The 24,964-nt window shown below is 40.7% G+C and overlaps 2 protein-coding genes across 2 annotated transcripts in view; one reads left to right on the top strand and one right to left on the bottom strand.

The window, feature by feature from the left end:
• The window catches only part of LOC104965235 (astrotactin-2-like), a 102,775-nt gene that overhangs the window by 31,025 nt on the left and 46,786 nt on the right, over positions 1 to 24,964 (bottom strand). The gene's annotated exons all lie outside the window — the stretch shown is intronic.
• On the top strand, positions 6,005 to 11,940 carry gjc1 (gap junction protein gamma 1). Its single transcript, XM_010793373.1, has 2 exons — positions 6,005 to 6,070; positions 7,091 to 11,940. Exon 2 carries the CDS (start codon positions 7,145 to 7,147, stop codon positions 8,594 to 8,596), a length of 1,452 nt encoding a protein of 483 aa, XP_010791675.1. The 5' UTR covers positions 6,005 to 6,070; positions 7,091 to 7,144; the 3' UTR covers positions 8,597 to 11,940.

Here is a 24,964-nt window from a genome sequence, read left to right on the forward strand (position 1 = left end):
TCTCTTTTGGGGTGTCAAATTTCCCTTTTTACCCTCTGGAGTCCCTCTGTTGTCTCCTCCCTAGGAGAGGGTCCTGCCTGTCTGCACGTATCTACGGCACACATGTAACTTTTCTATTATTGTAAAGATTGTACCATAGGTTTACAAACCTTTACGTACACACATATTATCCTTCTACTTTAGGTGCTCCTTAAGGTAGGTCCTGAATACTAGGTCCTGGTGTCGGTGCTGAGCGCTAGGTCCTGGAGCGCTAGGTAATGTGTCCTGGCGTCCTGTAAGGTACTTGAGGCCTAGGGCCGCATATATCTGGGTTTTTCTTTTTCTTTAACCCCTTCGCCCCAAATTAGCCTTGTACTCTCATGTGCCATATCTGTCTCTCTTCCTTTTTCATTCTACAGGGGGCTTTTTCATTTCGGATATAGTCGTTTTATCCCCGACTTAGATTAGTCGGATTGGATATCGAAATATTTTTCCTTCAGAATTCGCGTGAGAATTTTTTGCCTATCCCACACGGACGGCAGGCTGTGTTTGACCTTCGACTAAGTTGTTTTCACCTCGACTATTCTTTTCTCGAGACCGAAGGTAACATGAAATCTCTGAGATCCTTGTTGGTTGTTGGGACGTTTCCTTGTACGATGTGAGGGTCTAAGGACAGAGGGTGTCGTATTGTCATACTGATATTCTGTACAAACTGTGAAGTCCACTGAGACAAATGTAACATTTGTGATATTGGGCTATATAAATAAACATTGATTTATTGATTGATTGAATCTGCCATGCGTCGGGTCGGGCAGTCGGGCCAAATAAATCACTCTGATTGGCTGTTCAGCTAGCGAATCAGTGCATGAGAAGCGAAACGGAAGTGAGGGATGTAAACAAACGCTTTAAGAAGGCACGAAGAATGTCTTCCGCAAGCAACACTCCAATGGCTGATAGCTCCAGTACCGCACTAGACATGTTTTCGATGGACGAGACTGAAAATGGAACGCACACGCTATTTGTTGTTTGTTTATATCACGGAGTCTGTTCTTCTTCTCTGTCTTCCGGTTGTTGCCTCTTTTGAATGACGAATACACACTACCGCTGCCTGCTGGTAAGGAGAGTTATTGCCACTCACGCATGCGCAGTTCGTACGTGCTACTTGGCCGTCGGCTAAAGTCTTTGCGGTGTGTTCCAGTGCGACTATTGGCCAAGAAGCAGGAGACGTGAGGCGACACAACAGTCATGTTCCGTCGGGACGTGTTCTTTGGTGTCAGTTTGGTGTGTCAGGGCCTTTATTGGCAGTGAGCTCACATTGGAATTGTCCCCTTTGAAAAATCTAATTTTTACACTCTGCTGTGCTGATGGCAAATTGCACAGTGTCACACACACTGGATAAAATGATATGTGTACCAAAAGAGCAGACAAGTAACGTATTTTTCCAAAATGTGTGTATATAACGTTGTTAATGTTAAGGAGTTTGTTTTATGTTCTTTGTTGAACAAAAGTATATGGGAGCTCTCTGGCTAACTGTGCTTTTGTGTTTTGAATGGTAACCTAATTAAAATAATGGTCCATTTGATTCGAGCATTTATTTGAATGACATTCACTAAACAGGAAAACATTTATTACAAAAAGGATTTAGTATGTTTACCACATGAGCGAGAGTGACACTGTTTAGCATCTTAAAACAAATATGAAACAGTCCTTTTGTGTAAACAATCCTATTCAACTTAAACATTTCAATATAATTGAAGTATTGCCTTCTGTTTGCTGCAGATAAAGCAATATTTCATGGTTCCTAATATAAACTGGTGATGTAGTTATGGCAGACCCATTATGCATGTTAGTATTCTTGTCACCCACTCATTTCCAGCACTCACATTTGATGCACAAATGCAAACCTTCAAAGTCAGATTTCTTTCTGACAATATATTACAGTTCACTGTTTTGGTGGCCCATCCATCAACCCATTGACCCATCTATACATCCATCAACACATCCATCCTTCCATCCATCAATGATAGGTCTCTTTTCCAAACCATGTTACTACTGTACATTTCACCCTATATTCAAGACCACTGCTCTCTCCTCTTTGGTAGTTCTGGCACATCACCAATGGGCCTTAGACTTGGAAATATTGATGTGTCACATTGACACTCATCTGCAAACTGTCTGATGTGTGCCTCTGTATCCTCAAGGAACTGGGCAGTCTCAGTACCTCAGATGAGCCCTGTCGAATATCAAAAAACAGAATGCCCACATTCAATGCTTGACTTTATGCCACAAAAGGGAAACACACTTCCCTATTCTACATTAATGATTATAATCTTGGGTCAAGCCTGCTGGTAAAATGTTTCAGAGCAAAAGGACCATGCAAGCCAAAAAGCGGAGCTCAGTGCAATATCCACTGAGTAAAGGCTATATTTTGTGATTAGAGCTTGGCAACATACACTTGCCCTTAAAGATGGAATATAATCACTTTCTTGGGAAGCCGGCTGATTTCAGAAGTGCTAACCCAATTCAGTGGGGCTCATTGCTTTGCCTGTGGCTCCACACTCCTTGATAGATGATGGAAGTCTTATTTAGGAATTGTCCATGGTGAGACATGCCAGGGAGGTGTGGGACTACATAAAAATCACCAGTTATTATTTTTCCTGATGGATGGGAGGGTTTTCATAGTGCAGATACATAACTATTAGAGTTGTTTGTAAGTTGCTAAGCAACAATGGCTGGTAAACTGTCACGGACAGCGGCTGTGGTCACAGAGGAGTCCCACAGCAACAATATACTCTTGAAATTGAGCCTTTCACTGAAGACTGGACAAAATTAGCTGCATTTTATATTGATAGTCAGACATTCATATTACAAATTGGACAAGCTTTGTGTTATGAATACCAGATTGAGTCTACAATGTCTGAATCATTCTTGATTTTATAACAGCTAGTTTAAATAATGTCTGAGGATTAGAAAGACAGAAACTGCAGTATTTATGAAGATTATCTTCATTACATTACATTGCATTTAGCTGACGTTTTTATCCAAAGCGACTTACAATAAGTACATTTGACCAGGAAGATAAAACCTTGAAGAAAACAGAATCATATAAGTACATCAGGTTTCATAGAGCCAAACATTTCAAGCGCTACTCAACTGGCTTTACTGTAGATAAGCCAGTCCTTTATTAGTATATAAGTGCTCTGTTAGCAGTTCTTTGTTAGTAATTCTATCGCTCGAAGTGGAGTCGAAAGAGATGAGTTTTCAGTCTGCGCCGGAAGATGTGCAAGCTATCTTCTGTCCTGATTTCAATGGGGAGCTCATTCCACCATTTTGGAGCCAGGATAGCAAACCCACGTGTTCAAATTTCACCATGATCAAAGATACTCTGACATCTGCATATTCTTTGCCTTCTCTCGCAAAGATCATCATGATCTCCATTCATCTTTTGCTTTGCTAATTTGGATATTTGCCCTGTTGCATGTGTTAATTGTATAGTTAAAATTACTACTGAATTTTTTTTACAAATACTGTGCTAGTCCGCCAAAACAATGGAAAGATATATACCCTTTTACAAATATTAAAGAATTGTTTTAATATTATTATCTTATTTTTTTTAAATTATTATTATTAAAACAATGTTTTGGCCACTGGCCTTTTTAACATAGACACTCTTATCACAGACAACCTGCATTACCATGCAAAGTGAACCTTTACATGAGTCGAAACATTAATGAAACAAAACTATTTCACAAAGGAAATGTCAAAATGTTGCTTTCAAAAGACCATATTACTACTTATACTTATAATGTTTTAAGATGCACATTTGAAGCATGTTACGCTTTACAGAATGTCCTGAAATCCTCATCTCAAAGGCTTTATTCATGTACTGGCTGTTTTACAGTTTATATTAATGTTATAATGCACCAATTGCTTCTAAAGATCGGTATTTTACCAGGTTAAAGGACAGTTATTGTTGCAGGATTGTGATGTACGGACACCATGAATTGGCAGACCTGTCATGTACCTTCACCTCTTACTGCTCAGGACTCCCCTTGATGATGTGTGTTCAGTAACAGAAAATCTTCCCGTTGAACAGTTAAGAACCCTATTCACCTGCAGTTGTCCCCCGCAGAGGTTGCTGTTTGTTCCACGGTTGGCTCATTCTACTGGTGTCCCTCCCTCCCTTCCTCCCTCCCGACCCTGGGCGCTCCAGCTGGAGTGCTGTGACCTCTTTATGAGTCAGTAATGTGGAAGAGAAGCACCTCAGTTAGTCCCAGTATTCTTTTGTTTATTTACGTACATGGACATTGTGTCTCTACTCCACATTATGTTTGACTATGTGTGTGTGTGTGTGTGTGTGTGTGTGTGTGTGTGTGTGTGTGTGTGTGTGTCAGCTTGTATGTGAGTCTTTTTGGATCCCAAGGGATGAAATCGCATGACTGAGGGAATCCCTCCAGTGACGCTAACCGTATTTGTAACCGTCTGATTGAATCGGTGCATGAGATACATTGATGTAGAGAGTCCACCCCTTAGGAAGTGAACTTGTTGACCTTTGACCTAGTACTGTTCTGGAAGGGCTATGAGCTATATCATGTGCTCAGATGTATTTGAGAGACTGATAGTTCAATGACCCATTATTACACATTCATGACCTTTGTTAAGTTTTCCTTGTTTTCTATTCTGACTTTGGAATTTACATCTGATGTGCTTTAGATGTTTTCACGTTTGTCATGATTTCCACCACTTTGATGCAAATTGTTTATATCAGAGTAACAGACAGAAAGCCAGCTTGCTGTCTTTTTGGGGGGTATTCAGGAGACTTACTCACACAAGTAACTTAATGCACAAAGTGAGCTTCTTACCCCTAACTGGCCCAATAGCTCCCGCAGACATTAATTGGATGAGAAAGCAAAATGCCAGGTTATATGAGGCACAGGTAGCAGAAGTATTAAGCCGAGGCACACGACAGGCTGGACTGGAGTGCCTCTTCTGGTTAGGAGGGAGTACCACAGTTCCTGGTGCACAAAATCACTGAGAACACTACAAAGAAAAAATAAAGCTTTATCAAAGGACTCTTTTGAATGTGCACGGATTGTTTTTAGCTGGGTCTCAAAATAAAGAATTGCATTAAATAAAGTCCCTGTTACATCACACCCAAGAATTACATTTTGGAAAACTATTGGGAATGTTTTTCTCAATCATGAAGATCCCAAATCAGACTAAATTGTCCCCCGGTGTAAACTAAAGAGCTAAATAAAGAGCTGGAACATATAACTTGCACGGCAAATGAGAGAGCATGCACTTGCAAAACTACTCAGCCTGAAGGCACAATCAGAACAATAGATAAGTAGTAAGTAAGTAAGTAAATAAGTAATTCATAACTAATTCAATCCACTAACTCGCAAAAGTCCAATAAAATTAATAATAACAGAAATGACAGCCATGATGTATAGGAAAAAAAAACAGAGATGCACTCAAAATCAAACAATTTCCCTCAAACATTGAACAGCACAATAACTTTGATTATATTAAATCAAAGGAGTTTAACGTTTTTGCAGTGTAATGTATTTCTGTGACCAAATCTGGTTATTATTATTGGAAGAACAACTGTGCTGCACAGTAGAGGAATGTAAAAAAAATGAAACAATGTAATACTCGAACTGTCAGACAGAGCTCGACCATGGAAGGACTCTGTTATGACTCTGTGTCCTTGTGAATGCCTCACGCACCATTCCGGGCATTTGTTGCTTACTCATACATGTCGGGCACTGACGCTAACAGATGCTCACAGTGAGCTCGTTCATAAGGACTCCAGCGTGAAGCGTGATTTTTGGCCTCTTACTGTATGTGGGTAATATGCAGGATAGGAATTCCTGATATTTTCCTGCTGTGTCCTAGTCATATCCTTATATGGTCACAGCGATCAAAATGACACATGTTTCATCGCAAGCCTTTTCAAAACATTCCCACCCTCTCTGCTCCTATTGTAGAGACAAAGCAGAGGTCTGGGAGCCCATGGTCGTCTCTGCAAGCTATATTTTCCATCCTGCTGCAACTGCAGCTCACTCCGGCTAAGCTCTCCAACTGATTGGTAAGGATATCGTCCCTGGAAACCCTTTAGACCCCAAACTAAGCTAGTGTTCATGCTGCGATTTTCTTCTCAGTCTAGCTGACAATAAGCCATGTGCTATTGTGGGTTCATAAGAGGGAAAGTACTGTGGAGGTGTCATATTCATACCCAACAGCCGCCCCAAAGGGACAGCAGTGTTTGGGTTCCGCCTCACTGTCTCAGCTAATGTGGGTCTGCTGTCTGTCTCCCCGCTCCAACAGTTTGTGCCTGGCCACCTGCTGATTCTGCTGGTTTTGATGGACTGCCTGGAGCCTAGACATAACCTACATAGGCAATATGTCCCTCTCTTCCTAAACTGTGCTCAAGCTCACACACACACACACACACACACACACACACACACACACACACACACACACACACACACACACACACACACACACACACACACACACACACACACACACACACACACACACACACACACACACACACACACACACACACACACACACACAACAAAATGCTATTTAGTTCCCAACCAGAACAAACCAGTCAAGTTAATACAATCCTGAAAACTGCACCTCACACAGAAGAAGGCTCACTAAGAGGATTTATTCTTCAAAAAGAGATAGGCTGTTAAATAAAGTGTGTGTGTATTTTACGATAGCAAATTCCCTATTTGGATTATTTTGCCTTCTACGGATATCATCCTTCCACCCTGCTTCGTCTTCTAGTTCCCCTTACATTCCCAAACTTCACAGCAACCTTATTGTGGCACTGAGCTCAAACTTCCTTGTGTGTATACCATTTGCAAAATAAAACAGATCAAATTACGGATTTATGAATTTCCCGAGCGAGAGAAGAACACTGATTTTAATTAAAGCAATTATTAAATCATCCCTATTCCCACCTTGCTTATTTATTTGTTGCTTGTTTTAATAAAATGTTTTGGACATTTGCATTTATTGACTGTTAACTCATAATGTCTTCCTTTTTCTCCCTCTTGTTTCCCCCTTCCTCCTCCTTTACTTTCTTCAGAGTCTGTGAACAGGTGAGGGAGGGACACTGTCTGCCCCACTGTCCAGCGACACCATGAGCTGGAGCTTCCTCACGCGGCTGCTGGAGGAGATCCACAACCACTCCACCTTCGTGGGGAAGCTGTGGCTCACCGTGCTCATCGTCTTCCGCATTGTCCTCACTGCCGTTGGGGGAGAGTCCATCTACTATGACGAACAGAGCAAATTTGTCTGCAACTCTGGCCAGCCGGGCTGCGAGAATGTCTGTTACGACGCCTTTGCCCCTCTATCTCATGTTCGCTTTTGGGTCTTCCAGATTATATTGGTTGCTATGCCTTCTCTCATGTACATGGGCTATGCTGTCAACAAAATTGCACGATTGGATGAGGCCAAAGGAGGAAGTGGCTCTGCTGCAGTTAGAACAGGAGGAGGGGGATACACGCACAGGAAGCCCAGGAAAATTTTCTTTGGAGCACAGCAGCACCGGGGCATCGAGGAGGCGGAGGATGACCAAGAGGACGATCCCATGATTTATGAGGTGCCAGAGATCGAGCCGCCAAAAAGGCTGCGGGATCCATTGCAGCCAACACCCAGGCCCAAAATTCGCCATGATGGGCGAAAACGTATAAGAGATGAAGGGCTGATGAGGGTTTATGTTTTGCAACTGGTGATTCGTACACTGCTAGAAACAGGCTTCCTTGCAGGGCAGTATTTGCTGTATGGGTTCCGTGTGAAGCCTGTATTTGTGTGCTCGGGGAAACCTTGTCCCCACAGCGTTGACTGCTTTGTCTCGCGGCCTACAGAGAAGACCATCTTTCTGCGCATTATGTATGGTGTCACTGTCCTTTGTCTCACGCTCAATATCTGGGAGATGCTGCATTTGGGGATTGGTACCATCTGTGATATTCTCCGCCGTCGGCGCTGCCCACCTCAGGAGGATGAGTACCAGTTGGGATTGCTGGGCACCAATGGAGGTGTGGAGGGTCCAGTAGGGGGGACAGGGCCTGAGGCAGGCTCTGAGGGAGGGTTGGGTGGAGATGGTCCTGCAGATTATGTTGGTTACCCCTTTTCTTGGAATACCCCATCAGCTCCACCTGGCTACAACATTGTGGTCAAACCAGAACAGATGCCATACACAGACCTTAGCAACGCTAAAATGGCATGCAAGCAAAACCGGGCAAACATTGCCCAGGAAGAGCAGCAGCAATTTGGTAGCAATGAGGATAACTTTCCTACTGGAGGGGAGGCCCGCGTTGCGTTGAACAAAGACATGATCCAGCAAGCTCATGAGCAACTGGAGGCAGCTATCCAGGCATACAGTCAGCAGCACCGGGCAGAGGAGCAGCTTGGGGACAACCAGGATGACAAGCCCCAAAGTAATATCATACAGGCACAGCCTCAGCCTCAGCCACATAAAGAGAGAAAGCATAGATTCAAGCATGGGAAAGGAGGCAGCAGTGGAGGATGCAGTAGCAGCAACAGCAGCAGCAGCAAATCGGGAGAGGGCAAGCCCTCTGTATGGATTTAATCCCTGAAACATGACATGTATGGAGATCCTGCATATTTAAATTACTGGATTACAGGTTGTTGAAATTTGTTTGGGATAATTAAACACCACAGTGCCTTTAAGAATCCTGCAAGCTGGAGAAGAAGTGTGTTTGTGTGGAAGAAGATGTGATTTTGCAGCTGACAATTAGATTTGTCTGGGCTATCACTGTTTAACTTGAAACATCACACCAACGCAAACTATATACACAACGTGTCGTTAACATGTTTTATTCTCGTCAAGACCTGAAGCATCTTATTGTCCGTTGTCTTCCCGTTCATCCTTTCTTAGGGATTTGAAATTACTGAATGATAACGAGTTTTCTTGCAAATCAGATTGATCCCAGATTTGGCTGAGCACCATTCTTTGCCACTCCTCTGCAAAGACAGTCTCAATATTTACATTGGCATCCTTATTCTTCTGGAAATCTAAATAAATGATCATAATAATACGATGCAATGTCATCCCTACATTCCGGCAAGTTTTAGCAAAGATAGGGTACTGTTTAACAAGAACCACAACAACGTAAACGCAATCAAATGATGTTCAGTAACAGCGCCTATGGCAGTGACTTTATAATGCAGTGAGAAATTCACCTTCCTGAAGGTGTCATATGTGTCTGATGTGTTTATATTATGTACCCTGTTATTTGTTTGTTCATTTGAAAACTGCTACACAAGCTGCTGCTTTTAAACCGATGAGTACAGCAGGTTTTTCATGCAGTCTACATCTGAAACGTCCTGTGATTTATTTTAGAAGGCTCATAATCAATCCCTTTTCCATACCTTACTTTTCAACTCCTCAGTTTCTCTCTAAGGCTCTTCATGGCTATTGAACAAGGCTGCTCAGCACTCCACTGCTGTCTCATCTGCCTTGTAGTTGTGTGCCCCCTGGTGGTATCTTCTTCTGGCAACATTTATGGGGAGTAGATACTAGATGCCATTGTTACCTGCATCCAGCAACATCTTAACCAGCTGTAGTGTTCCTTTTCTATTCAAAAGCATTGTGTCTGATAATAAGTGTTCTCAGCGCTACAGTGTTCGATACACAAGGCTGCAATATCACAACGTTGAAATGGAAAAGGTTTAAAGCCATTACTATGATATAGTGAGACCAAACACTGTTAGTGTGATGCAAGTGTCAGTGCCAAGATATTATGCTATGCTGCCAAGAGCATGGATATTTGTAGCTTTGGAATACGGTGGCCAACACTTTTGTAAACGTCAGTTGTTTTTTGTATAGGTGTGTTTATTCATTTTCCGGAATGGGATTTAAAACGAAAAAACAAACCCCAAAATAGGATTTGATTTTTATGCTTGATCAAGTATTTGTTTATGAAAACATTCTTTTTTTCAAAAATGTTTGTAAAATAAAGAAAAAGGTAAGCCAGTTATTTTACCAAGTTGTATAGGTATTTAGGTGTATTAAATTGCCTTCAAATTGTAAAAAAAATTGAAATATGACATAGTATATTTTTATAATATGTCGGATACAGTGACTTATTATCGTAAAGAAAAAAAGCCAGACTTTTCCCTGTATGTAACAGTATCAGTATTTAATGTATTTTAATAAACAGTGTTACTTTTTTTCCAATGTTGTTCTGAAATCTGCTCCACAGCTGTTTGTGGAGACAAACTGGCTGATGTCGCCAGTTGGGAAGAAGACATGAAGTGCCAAATTATTCAAACCATTCCAAGATGCGGCTGCATATGAACAAGCCACAGTTCATTTTATGAAGAAATTGGGAAGGGGATGAATCTGAAAATCTAGCACATTATGATCTTTATTTAATAAATCTTATGTGAAGGATCTGAGACTTTCCCAGCAACTATTGACTTGTAACTAACTGAACAAACCATCGACATGCAAAGTTGTGAGGAAAGACATGTGATGTGGCTTCCTTTAGATAAATACAAAGCACAATACAACAGGATGCTCAAGTAGAATGAGTGTTCCTAATTGGTTGGTTTTCCTATTGGCGCCACTTATCCGTTCAACAAAACGGCACAGACAAGATTCTTGACTAAACTTTTTACCTTGTTTTGTTGAAGAGAAAAAACTCAACATGGATAACAGGTAGCTGGTGAGGCTTTGCAGTTGGAGCCAGTAGGATCCCCTGCCTTCCTTTCAAAGAAGGGAGCCCTTTGGAAAGTATAGGAAGGGCATTTTAAGGGAGGTGCCTTGAAGTTACCTAAAGCCCCATCTGCTCAAGCTTTTTGGCAGCTTTTTAAGGTTATTTGGTTAGGACTTGCCTGTTTTTAAGTGAAAATAATAGAATTCAAGCAGCCATCTTGGTCAAATGGATTACCCTGTGCTAGAGTTAAGTGTATAATAGTGTTGTCCTGTTGTCTTTGTGCATTGAGTGACTGAGACAGAAAGTGAATAAGATACAAAGTAAAAAGTTTGCTCGCTGGACAGAAATGGCTTTTCATTTATTTGTATAACGGTTTTTAATCTCCTCTGAATATTGTCACTGTCCTGTGAAAACCAGGTGTCTTCGAAATGTCACTTCGGTTTATTTAAAAAATCCCTTCAAGCAAACACATCAAACCAAGGATAACGGTGCTCTTTTTAATTTAGTGCTGATAGTCTATCATAAGTGTCTCTTCTTTGTTTTGTGCATTTGGGAGATACTATTATAAGAGTGTGGGCCTATTAGGAAGGATTTCTTTTCTCAACTCATAATGAGCATCTAATATCCATTTTAGCAGTCCAACATGCCCATGTTGGTTTATTTCAGGACATTTTCATTCTTGATTCTTCAAGGATTTTCAGCTAAAATGTAAAAAAGGTACTGACAGTGTGCAGGAATTTAACTTTTTATTTGACATGTTAACAAGATAATACTTATCTCCCCCAATTTCCTTTGTTTTACATGGTCACAATATGCAATTGAGAACCTTGTAAATGAAAATGAAAATGAAATGATCCCTCATGCCTGGAGCTGAAGGAGTTATAAGGGAAATAATGTCACAATGTTATTGTATCAGAAGTAATTTGTGGTTCTATTTATCAGGGATACCATAATGTCCAACCTCAGCATCTGACTGTCAATGTAAAATAATGTCTGTGTTCAGAAAAAAAGGACTTTAGTGTTTCCCTACATGTTTCTTATAGTCACCCATGTGGGCTGTTGCAATAAATTTAGTTGTATTACCAGTACAAACTAATTCTTACATGCATTTGTGTGTTTGTGTTTTTATATGCCTTTTGTAAACTGTGTATTTCTTTATGTACTATTCTGGTGTCCACTGGGAAATCTTTTTTTTCAGAATCTTTGATGAACACATTTGCATGTGAAAATACCTATTTTCTTACAAAATAAATCCGAAATGCATACCAAATAAAGTCCCAGCATCCTTTGTTTGAGCTCCCCAGCGGAGAACAAAGATGTCAGCCTTCCGACTCCTGAACGGTATTGTCCTGTAAGGCTGACGTTGTGTCACTGGCAGGAACAACACAGGAGACTGAAGAGATGCCACTTCAGCTCATGTCAGCTGTGCCTTTATATTTGTTACTTGAGCACATTATTCAGTGACAGTTGAAATTCAGCTTGTAAAGAGGAAAGGCCTGCCGGACGTACTAACACCAATTATATTTTTAGAAACAATGCACTGGCTACCATAAGGATTTTGTTAACAGGGAAAGAGGAATAGTGCAACGCGTGCTTCTTAAGGCTTCTCTAGTAAGATTTTCAGAAAATCTGTGGAAACATCATCAAGATATTTGCCTATCTGGTCCACTTGGGATGCCCTGCAGCAGACCACAAAAGAGAAACTTGGTGAATTAAAAGGTGGAGTAATGTGATATGCCACGGATATCACAAGTTAATTGTTCTCAAAAACTATGCTAAATCAGTCGACTGTATGGTGTTTATGGGCAGTTTCTTAAGAAAGACTGCATTACATGATATTTGGAAATCAAGACGTGTGGGAAAAAACATTTATTTGAACACTAATTACAAACAAATAATTTTTCCGATAAATACTGATCATTCACTTTGACAAAATGTTCACCCTCAGCCTCAACTAAAGGATGCTCACAAAAAACAATATCACCTAATCCCTACACCATTAGATCATCTACGGTTTATTCATTATTTTTCTGAGTGACAACAATTATTACTGAGGGTTTATTTAAGTATCAATTGCAATTCTCCCAGTAACACTAGACAATATCTACAAGCGCTAACTCATTCTTCACTGTAGGTCCATCTTGCTTTGGCAAACTTGATTCATGCCATTAAATAGTTGTGGACTCAACTAGGGTTCAAACTAAATTAAAAGTGGACCAGCTGTGTACAGAGGGGCATTATCCTTTGCGAAAATAGATCTATCAATTCATTGAAAAAACATAATAAACATTTTCTTGATTCAACTGGACCTCAAACAAGCAATGTAGGGAGAGGTGTGATCCACATTTAGTTCAACTACATTCAGATTAGCATTTTGATTCAAGAAGTTACATTCCTAACAGCAAACAGTTTTGGCCCATAAAAAAAAGGAATTATTTGGTTTTAAACAAATGTAATGTTGATTCTCTACCTTACCAACCCACTCTCTTCAGTCTGCGTACAAATGACACGACTTTACACGTTGGAAATGCGTTCAATAGATAGGCAGAAGTCCGATTTTGCGTGCATATGATACGCCACGTTTCGTGCCTGCACCACTTATTTTTGTCCGGTCGGGTCTTGGTAGACCGGAAGCTGTGTGGTTAATAAAAACATGTTCTTACGGTTCTTACTCAATACCAAAACCACGATTATTGTTTTTATTTTAAATCGTATAATGTCTGACTTTTTTTGCCGTCTGTGAGGAAAATAAGTGGGGCTCAGGGGCCTCATTTATAAAGGGATATACGCTCAAAAAATGGCGTACACCAGTTTCTACGCAATGTTTGCGATTTACAAAATACTAACTTGACGGGAAAACGTGCGGTCCTCCACGCAAACTCTAACCCATACGTACGCACTAAGCACAACAACGGGAGAGACGAGAAACTGCGACACCGTTGGCAGAAGGAAGAATGGAGAGAAATATGTGGAAATAATACCATGAATAAAATGTTAGGCCTACCTCTCAATTATCATAGCCCTATGAAGAATTCATTTTCAAACATTGATTAAAGCCAATCTTAAAATGATTAAACAAATGCCTGTTTGCGACTCCTCAGTGCACACAAAAACACAACTTGGATAAATAAATAAATACGGATATGTTATTTAAAACCACCTCGAATATGTTGTGCAATGTTTTCTCATAAATGATGCGGTAAGGACAGAATTACGTCTAAACTGACGCCGTGTTGCATTTCTATAGGTTGTATACGAGCATGGTTTTATATAGGCCCAAGTTATTATCACGTTTAATCATGTTGTTGTATGCCGTTTGCCAAGACTTGATAAGTTGCTCGTAAAACACAGGAGGTATGGAAATTAAGAACACCATATGTGGTCAATTGAACAGCTAATAGGCCTATAATACAACACATTAGGCCTAGTTGTATTTCCTTTAACTGGTGGATTATGGATATAGAGTTGCTGATCAACAGCTGGAACACAAACCACCAAATACAAAACAATAATTCAGATCCAGTCGTCATGACTCCACTCCGGAGGGATTCCCCGATCATTTCTTAGAGTTTCTCATCAAGGGGGGGTCTCCTGTCTCCGGTGCAAACACACTGCCTGAGGAAGGTTAGGCTTTGTGTATTTTTTTTTGTCATTAACCTTTTTCGGACCACTTAATTATTTATTTATTTTGGTGACGATCCGACCTCCATGCTGCTACTCTGGTTCAAACTGCATTCACCAAACAATATGATTTATCTCAACCTCCCCAATTCTATGATTGTTACGCCACTATTTACCGAACATAGGTATTACCCGCTCGTAATTATATGGTCTATTTTAATTCCGGACTGTTTCATTAATGCAGTTATATAACGCGAAAGACGTTACAATATGATACAACTTCCCGTGAATAAATTGACTATAATATGTGTACTTAATATGAGAATACATACATCTATCATATTTCTTTACACCGTTCTTAACTCCGTCAATTTACCATCCTCCATATCTGTGTATAACTATCTACATAACATTCCGTAACAAACCCTTGCGACAACTCGGGTTCAAAAAGTAAGTAACGTATGTGGTCATCATACACATATACTATACAGTTTATTTGCGAAATCTTTTAGAACTTTAGAACTTTCCCTACACGTTTTATCCCGTTAATATATGTCAAAAATTAATTAATATCATCTCTTATTGCTAATTAATCTATATGAAATATCTCTAGACTCCGTCTATTATACAATCAGAAGAGTTCGTGGTTGGATAAGTTTATAGAGGACTAACGAACCGGTCGAACTGTTAGTGGAAAGGGACTTAAAATGAGTCCAGCATTGATTTTCAGACGAAATTACAACAAATATAACGTGGTAGTAATTAGTCATTTAGACCAGTTTCATATGTTTTTATTTACATCACCTCATTTTTATGCCGTCCAATGAGAGGACTTAACATTCACCTCATCTTACATGGTTTCATTGTTACTCGACAGTAACCACCCATATTATAATTTACGACCGTGTAATACCTCGCGTTCGCTAAAAGTGGGTAAATAATTTAAATCGTACAAAATGTAAACATGTGTGCGTTCACAAGGGTATGCAGATTTGGAGGTCCCCACAGGTGTTCAAATTTATGACCGGTTGAGAACAACACCCTTATTACTTTTCAGAAAATTTGATGTTAAGAGGTCCTCTCGATGCACGGATCTTGATACAACCGCTTTTGGGTCACACGCTTTGTGTTATCGGTCGTACACACAAGACCCCCCACAAACCCCGCAAGCTCAGGTTCAAACCTATCAGACTGGCACCAAAGCAAGCTAAGTTTCTCGACAAACTGCGAATCGCATTGGAACCGCGTGACGGCTGAGCGTTGTAGATTTGATTGTCGTCAGGGTCTCAAACTTTCTAATTAGTGTCCCCAAACGGTTCGTTGCCTGACATCAGGGTTTGATTATACCGCTCCTAATACCACATCCATCACACGAAGCGCCGGTAGGATTTTGAGGACTTTACAAAAAGCCGTATAGTATGGCAGTAATTAGTGGACTATAGGGTTGCACGTAACCGCCGACTTTTGTTAGGTTAAGTGTCTCGAAGTTCGACTCACTTGATTAGGTCAAGTCACCCCAACACCACACATAAGCGTTACTACGAGCTTTTACAGGGAATATCCGGATGCAGACAAAGTCCTCTTTAAATAAATGCCGATTTTCGTACGAATTTTTCGGGCTCGTAATTATCTTAAATTTGATTATTTTATTTTTGTTCCTATTGGACACGATAGAGTTAACAACGGATTTTATTGTCACACAATAAATCTTTTCTTATTGTTTATCTTTCTTTTTTTCTAATGTTTTTATGTCTTTAAAGTAAATTGAGACTCCGGGACCCCGGAGTTACAATATTTGCGGCACGCATCCTAGGTATGGTGCAGCCCTTCCGACCGCCATGCTCCTTTAAATTTTTTTATGATCCACATGGTACAAAGGCGTGTAAAAGGCTAAGTGTTTGTTGTAAGCGTATGGCCGCTCCTTTGCACACCATTGCCGTATTGAAGGTGTGGCAAACGGAAATATTTAAGTGATTAGATGCAGCTTTACGCCACGTTCGGAACGCCCGAAGGTTGGGAGCGGGGTATAAAACGGTATTATCAGTTTCTTTGCAGGGTAAGTAATAAGTAAACTGACTGACGTAGCTTCTTCTAGCCGTTCCTTTAACTGCCTTCTTGTCAATTTTTTATGTAGAGTTGTGGCCGGCAAGAGTTAAAACGCTCCTACGACGAAACCTCGTGTACAGAAGGCTCAGTGAACGAGCTTCCGATCCGTTCTTAGGAAGGCCGGTAAGCCTTTTTGCTCGGCAAAGAGTTAGCGCTCCTATGACGAACCATCAGCGTATGAAGGTTCAGTGAGGAAGTCTTTGCTTCGTTCATTATGAGTTTCGTCGTCGGCTTGTTGCTTCTTACCTTGCCGAATTGTTGTTCACACGGTGAGAGAAGTTGCCAAGTTGGTATTTTGACATTTGGCTAGTTTTATTTATGAGAGTGCTCAGATAGATTATACTTGACGTAAATGAAGTTCCTTCTGTAAAAACCACTTAGTTGTTTTCATTGTTCATGTATAAATGGTGTGTGGGTGACAAGATGCGGTGAATGGTATGAATGTAAATTTACACAACGACCCCGCGCGCAGGGCCAAGTCGGTAAGAGGCGTCCAAAAACATTTAACCGCACGCGTTTCGCTCAAGGAGTGCTAACTCTTTGCGGCTTCTCACCTTGTCCGGATCGTTCATACGTCCACAACGAGTATACTTGCTCCGGTGGCGGAAATTGTAAAAGGCGGGTGTCTAAACCCCTTTAACCAGGCACGCGTTTCGTTAACACCCACTAAGAATTCCTGCGTTTTCAGATTGGGTACACGTTGCGAGGCTTTATGGGGTTGGTTCCTGGGGCGCCGGAGCCACTTTAATGGTTCATTACGACCTCTAACCTTGTCAGGAAGCCGCCGTGAGCTACTGCATCGCAGGAACTTTATGTAAACCCCCCCTGGAGACCTTCGGTCAAAAGGAGCTCTAACTCCTTTGCACGGTAGGCAAAGTCNAAAAGAATAACAAGTTAGAAGGAAAAAAATATTTTTAAAAATACAGATTTCATTATTCTGAAGCTCTGATCCCTATTTCTTTTCCTCACAGACGGCAAAAAAAGTACGACATTATACGATTTAAAATAAAAATAATAATCATGGCTTGGTATTGAGTAAGAACATGTTTTTATGAACCACACAGCTTCTGGTCTACCAAGACCCGACGGACAAAATGTGGCGTATCATATGCACGCAAAACTCGGCATTAGATCTCAATGGGAAATGTTAGCGTATCATATGCACGCAAAATCGGACTTCTGCGTATCTATTGCACGCATTTCCAATGTGTAAAGTCGTGTCATTTGTACGCAGACTGAAGAGAGTGGGTTGGTCTCAGACAGGTAGAGACTTACCCTTTCTCAAACTGATCCAGATCCACTAAACCCAATAACCGTGGAGTGTCTTTGGAGGGCACATTGCATTAAGAGGGAGGGTAGATAATCAATAAACAGCTAAACTGTGGCGTGCATACTTTACACTCACACAGGAAGCATCAGGCAGCATGACTATTAAACCTTTATTTGATTGTTCAACTGCTGAGTAATTGTATGTGTATATGCATTGTATATGTATCCCTAACACAATCATCTTGTGCTTTAAAGTACGTTGTGCACATGTAATTAAAGGAAAAGGGGAAGGGCGAGGGGTCAGGTTACAATTGAGACTAATATTGATGTTAAAAACTAATTTTTTGTTTGTATTTGTAGACTCCAAACCTCCTTTCTATGATTTAGTAACTGCCTCTGCCTACTGCTTACCACACACACAAAGGAATATTGTGCTGTCATTGTATTGTACCACAATCTTAAAAGTTCATTCTCTGTCTCAGGTCCCTCAGGTCTTATTCTTCTTCTCTTTATTTGGCAACTCAATTTTTTCTGAATTAGACAGGCAACACATGGCATTCTGTGCATCAGTTCTTTCTGGCAGGCACTCAAAGCATTGACAAATGACTCCTTAATTCAGAGGAAAACAGAGGGTGTAGAAGGTGAGGCAGACAAAAATAATGGGCTGCCTCAGATGTGAGGTGCATGCTAACAGACTTGCCTTCTGGATAGAGGGAGTTGAAGATGAAAAAAACAATCAATTCCAAGATCCCTGTTGCAAGACAGTCCAGAAGGAGGGAAATTGGGGAAACAAATGATGAGGAAAACACGAGAACAAGGATATTGGAAAGTTTCTTATAATGTTTCACACAATAGTGAATCATTGCAAAGAGTGCTGGAAAAAAGAGTAAAAATTTGACTTATACATACATGTGTATAGCAGAGAAAAGAACAATATTCCAATAGCCTTCCTCATGTATTTGTTACCAAACAGCATGCTTATAACATGCTTCTTTTACACATCATTTGCTAATCAAGCTCATCTCTTTTGGCACTGTGACTCTGTTGCTTGACCCAGAAGCACATTGGTTGCATCTAAACACTGACTAATGTACTTGTTATTAATCTCCCTCTCTGCCTCTTGCTTTTCCAGATGATGAATGACCAGGCGATGCTGCCCAAAGTTAGAGAGCTGCTCCAGCGTGATTACAGAGCCCGTTATTGGTCTGCCCCTGCACTTGATTAATGCTCTTGTTTCCGCTCCCCACAAATATGCTGACTCTCATCAAGATCTTTTGTCATTGAATAGAGTGCATTTTTTTAAGCTTGCCGTAATCACTGAAGAAAATCTAGTGGGTGAAGAAGGCAGGTAAACCATAGTCATCAAATAAAAAATATCCCTTCTTTGAGTTGTAATCTTTTTTGGATGGACGTTAGGAGTAAGAGGATGGGGATTTATGGACTTTATTTTTCTAGTTTTTTCTTGCGGTTGCAATGGCACATTTTGATGGTTCTCTTGATCGCATTGAGTCAAGTCATTAATCATCAGTGTGGGGTGTCAGTGGATACTGAGGAGTTTTAACAGAAACGTATTGACCAAAAATACTCGACTTGTCGCTCAGTTAAGAGTGGCTGAGTTATGGGATGCTTTAATGTTCATGAAGTATTTGTTGACACATTGGCATTGGTCCAAAAATAAGCAGCAGGAACGCAAAGCTCATATTGATTCAATTTAAATCACTGCTAGTGGGAAAGCGACTCAGAGAACTCATTCGTCAAATATGACCATTTGATAAAATGTCTGATAGAAATAATTGACTGAGGCTCAACTTCTCCACTTTACAGTTGTTGACGCAAACATTATTGTATAGTGCAAGTGCAAGGTAAGCTCACATTTCACACATTATAATAATTGTTCAGCATACAGTATGCTATGGTTCCTTGTTTTTCAGCACAACTGGGAAAGAAAAAGCACAGTTATTGATCAGTTAACTACAGCAAACACTTACACAGCAAAACAGTACAACATTATGTTATGCCTTGCATTCTGTTCGGGGTTCTGCTGTAATGAAAAGATGGTGAATATTTATTTTTAACAAAAGGGGCTGTCAAGGCCACTATTTACTGGAGGCTAATTCACACACACTGTCCATTTGTGTTTGGCTTAATGGCAATGCATTATCCACTCAAATAATTGCAAATAGACAAATAAAATAATTGAAGACTTTCATTTACTGATTAATGAATGAAGGAGGTTTAAAATGTGCTTTGTAAAGAATGTAGTGATTGTCTCAATTCATACAAAATAAAATCCCTTTTATACAAGCAATAAAAACAGCATTATGTGCTGAACTATGCAAAAGCAGAAGCTCTGATTTTATTATTTCGACCCAATGTTTCCCTTTTATGTTTCCTGTATTTAAATAAGGCTTCCAGTAGAGTATGGACATTCACTTTAATTAATCTTCCTCTACCGAGTCTGGCTTTAAATGCCAGGGGCTATGATTGCAAAGTCATTAAGGTGTAAACATCATGTAAACAAATGGATACAATCTATGAGATAGAGCTTGGCTTTATTTTCCGTTTTTCTGTAATGATGGCAGCATTTTATTCTTTTGTAGGTAAACAGTAACACAAGCTGATATCTTTAATGTGAAGCCTGTGTCAAGAAGGCCATTACCAGTAAGGTGTAGTGAGAGTGAAATCATGGAGGCACTTTCTATTTCACACAGGTCTTACCCTCTGATTTGCTCTGCACACTCACCCCTGTGAAGCAGGGAACTGACATTTGCATTCACTGCTTAAGCCTATCAGCCTAAAACATGATCACCTGTGGTCAAGGTTGACCTTGCAGATCTGACAAAGCACTGCCACACTGTTTCAAAATGTGCATAAATATAAAAAAACAAACAATCTTTATACAAATGCTGTGATTGAATAGCTGCAAAACAAATATAAAAACTTTTACATTAATTTCAATTGAAAAAAAGGTTCTAATTGAAAACGGCAAAAAGCAAGGTCTGTGGAATTACCCATAGACTAACCAAAAGTGCATTTTCAAAGATTTAAGCAGCAAAATCATATACTATTTCAGGGTATATGCAAGAATCCTGAAGTCAAATGTAATACCTTTTAAGACCTTTTTTTTTAAGACCCCTTCCATACATTTTAAGGCCTCATCGCCACTTCGAGTTTTAACCGGTTACATTGGCGCAACATTTACTACAGTATTGATTGTCCTTCCTCCTTATCTTCCAACCATTTGGACACAAACTTGCATTTCCCCATAACGATGTTGTTTAGCAACCGGCATAAACGGACCTTCGCGCGCTATCAAGCAGTGAGTGCGCGATGTCCTGTTCAGATGACGTCAAACCCAACGGGATGCCATAAATAAACTACACAGAATCACACTACACACCTACGCAATGATTACTTTCAGGCAGACTGTAGAATACAACCTCTTTGGACAATTTATACACTTATTGAAAACAAGCTACAAAATGTAATACCTTGGAAAATGCCGTTTAATAGCCTTAATTTTCGCTAAATTGATTTATCAACTTTTAATACTTTTTAAGACCCCTCGGACACCCTGTATTTTATTTTACTACACTGGACAAATAATACTGAACTTACAGAATACTTAAAAATAGTGTGTGCTGCCTAAAGAGGCACTTTTCTTTGAAAATACACCATGTACCTGATAAACATCTAAACATACTGTGTGCATTGGTGCTTAGTGTAGTCTAAATTATTCAAGGTCTGTTGATAAAAACAGAAAAAAACATATCCACTTACAAGCTCAGCTTGGTTAAGCTAACACTTACCTTGACACTCGCTTTTTTTATATACAATACTTTCCATTGGATTCTAGCCAATGAAGCTGGGATGCATCCTGTTAAGTGCCACAGCTACAGTGCATCTCAACATTTCTCGCACAAACATCTCTATTAAGACTGACTGATTGTGTCAATGTCTGCATAAACACTTTATGAAAGTGCATTAGTGAGAAACTCCATAAACAAGACTTTGTTTCACAAAACTGCTGGGTAATGAGATGCCTGCATTATTCATGACAATCTGAAGGATCCTATGTTACATAAAAGTATCATCAAGCAAATACAAATCATTAACTTATTATTCCAATTAAAACCAGCTTTTAAATCAGTCATACAATCTGCATTTCTTCTAATTGTAATGAGTTCTATTTTTATCCTGGTTTGATGTTGTTAAATAATGTTTTATCTCTCAAAAGCTCAAGTCAGTTAAGCAACAAAGAAACATGACATTCTTCTTATGTATTGCAATGGTGAATATGTCATATGTCCTGTTACCATGAAGAGTCAGATTTAATACCTAAGTTCCCAATATTAACACAAACATATTTGAAATGCCTAATCACTAAATGGAGCTCATACATTGAGGCAGACAACATGTATTCTAAAATACACTGCTGGTGTACATCCAGGAAGTGACAAAATCAGCCACTTTAATGAAGGGCACGTCCTTCCACTGATGAATGGCTAAAATTGCTTTCTCAAATGTAGCTGCCGCAAAGCAGACAAAAGCTAAGTTCTTGCTCAATACTGAAGTGCTCAATATGCACCTGTGTTTGTGACGTAAACCAGCAAGTCTATTCATCCCGAAATAACGGTGGCACTTGAGTGACAGTCAATAAAAAGAAAATGTACAAAGGAAATAATGGCATTGAAAGAACCGCTCAAGCTTCTATCTAAAAATTATCTATTACAAATATTCTGAATCTGATCAGCGACATCCTGCTCATGTATTAAAGGCATGGCTACAAACATTGCCTGGTTTTTTAGCTCAACATCACTGATCACCCTTTTTCTAAGTAAGTGACGAACCTTAGCTAATTAATCGAGAGCCGTACCCCAATCCCGTTTACGTCAGAGTTAGCAGATGTTTACAATTGCCTCGGGAGTTCTGTGCCCCTGAGGCAATTTAATAATGCCTGTTAAAAGTTTGGATAGTGGATCAAGTTTGCAACAACCATTTATGTGACACTTAATGGAAAGTCAGTTATCAGTGAGGGCTGTCATTTGAGCTTTCTGAAATACAAATTAGTTTATTTAATTTGTAGAGTCAAAAAACAACCAAAGCAAGGCAGCAGGGCAAATTCAAATGCATTATACAAAACATGAACATATAATTGTCAGGAGCCGACAAAATAGCTTAGATAAAAAAGAATATAAAAAAAACCTGGCCATTCCTCCATAACAGAGTGCAGTGAAGATTCTGATGATACTTCCAGTCAGGTAAAGCGAGCATGGTCTGTTTGAAGTGGCTAACTGTCATATTTTTGGCATGTACAGTATTACACAGTAACATCTTCTGACATGCTGAGGAGACAAGACACTTTATGTTAAAAAGCTGTCTGCAATGTAAAGTTGTCGAATACACTGATAAAGACAGTGATGCCCTGGAATCAGTACAAAGAAGAGGTGCAATATTCATTTGTGGAGATTATGAATGGGACAGCAGTGTCACAGAAATGCTTAAGCGGTTGAACTGGATGGAATTGAGTGAAAAGGCAGGGATTGTCTCGTTTGGTTCTCTTCTTCAAGATTGTCCATAACATCTCAGCCATTGATGCATCAATGTACCTAGAGCCAGTTAGAAGTGCAACCCGCAAAGCCAACTCTTTGAACTTCAAGAGAATTTTCGCTACTAGTGACACTCTTAAGCCTCTTACACACCGAGCCGATTATTGGCGTCGATAGATGTCGATAGATATCGGGCCGTCGATGGGCGTCGTGTCGCCCTACTCAGATTGGTGTGTACTGCACCGTCGTGTCTTTTCGATCGTGCCGACACCTTCCGCCGCCGATTTCACACGTTGAATCAGGCGGCCGTCGGCCAAATAAATCACTCTGATTGGCTGTTCAGCTAAGCGAATCAGTGCATGAGAAGCGAAATGGAAGTGAGGGACCCAAACAAACTATTAAGAAGGCAAATGTGAGATTTCATTCAACTCCAGCTCTCAACACAGGTTCGGGAAAGCCCCATGAGCTTCTCGCTGTAGAGTGAAAATGGAACGCACACGCTATTTGTTGTTTGTTTATATCAAGCAGTCTGTTCTTCTTCTCTCTGTGTATCACGCAGTCTGTCTTCCGGTTGTTGCCTCTGAATGACAAATACACACTACCGCCGCCTGCTAGTAAGGAGAGTTATTGCCACTCACGCATGCGCAGTTCCCTCGTGCAACTTGGCCGTCGGCTGAAGTCTTTGCGGTGTGTTCCAGTGCGAAACATGGCCAAGACGCAGGAGACGTGAGGCGACGTTCCATCGGGACGTGTTCTTTGGTGTGTAAGAGGATTAAAATACTCTTTCTTTCCGAGAACAATCAGAGAGTGGAACTGTCATTGCAGAGTCCGTGGAGTGCTTCCGGCAAACTTTAAGTGACATTTAGCGGGGATCATCCATCCCCCACTGAGCGTGATACCTCTGGGTTCTGCTCAGTGTTAATCCAGACCCAGATCCAGGATGAGTCCCTGTACTCTCCACATAATCATTTAATGGCATGCCGGGCCTTTTAAGTGGCACTGTACTTCCGCCACAAAATATACCAAAGGCAGCGAATAAGACCTCCCGAGCATGGTTGCCATGGTTGCCTGGTTGCCCTTCTGTTTATTCTCCGCGTTGGATTCAGCGGGGGAGAGCAGCAGAGGTGGGGAGAGGCAGGGCTCTGGCTGTTTCGACGGCCTCTGTTTCTCTTTTTCTCCCTCCCCGAGACGGGGAACTGCACCCACTGCCACTAATGCCCCTTTCACACCAATGCGTTATCAGGGCCGGCTCGGAGCTAGACCCTGAAAAGTACCGGTTATTCCTCTTCACACAGCAGCGGCGCCGCCTCTTAGCTCCGGAATCCGGTTTGTTTTCCAGCTCCAAAAACTTGTCGGTCTAGAAGCAAGACTCTGGAGCTAAGAGGCGGCGTCTCTTACGTCGAGGCGTGCAGGAAACTAAACCCACCTCCCCTGAACATGGGTCGACTGAAGAGTCTCGTCATGCCTGCCTACAAGCAGGTGAGCAAAGTGACTAGAAGTTCTAGTCACTTTGCTCACCTGCTTGTAGGCAGGCATGACGAGACTCTTCAGTCGACCCATGTTCAGGGGAGGTGGGTTTAGTTTCCTGCACGCCTCGANAACTGGAACACACCGCAAAGACGTTCAGCCGACGGCCAAGTTGCACGTACGAACTGCGCATGCGTGAGTGGCAATAACTCTCCTTAACAGCAGGCGGCGGTAGTGTGTATTCGTCATCCAAAAGAGGCAACA

Source organism: Notothenia coriiceps, unplaced genomic scaffold (assembly GCF_000735185.1).
Source record: "Notothenia coriiceps isolate Sejong01 unplaced genomic scaffold, NC01 NC01_scaffold00037244, whole genome shotgun sequence".
Lineage (NCBI taxonomy): Eukaryota > Metazoa > Chordata > Actinopteri > Perciformes > Nototheniidae > Notothenia > Notothenia coriiceps.

Bases quoted from the DNA above. Each gene is read 5' to 3' on its own strand.
- gjc1 (XM_010793373.1), top strand. From the start codon at position 7,145: ATGAGCTGGAGCTTCCTCACGCGGCTGCTGGAGGAGATCCACAACCAC.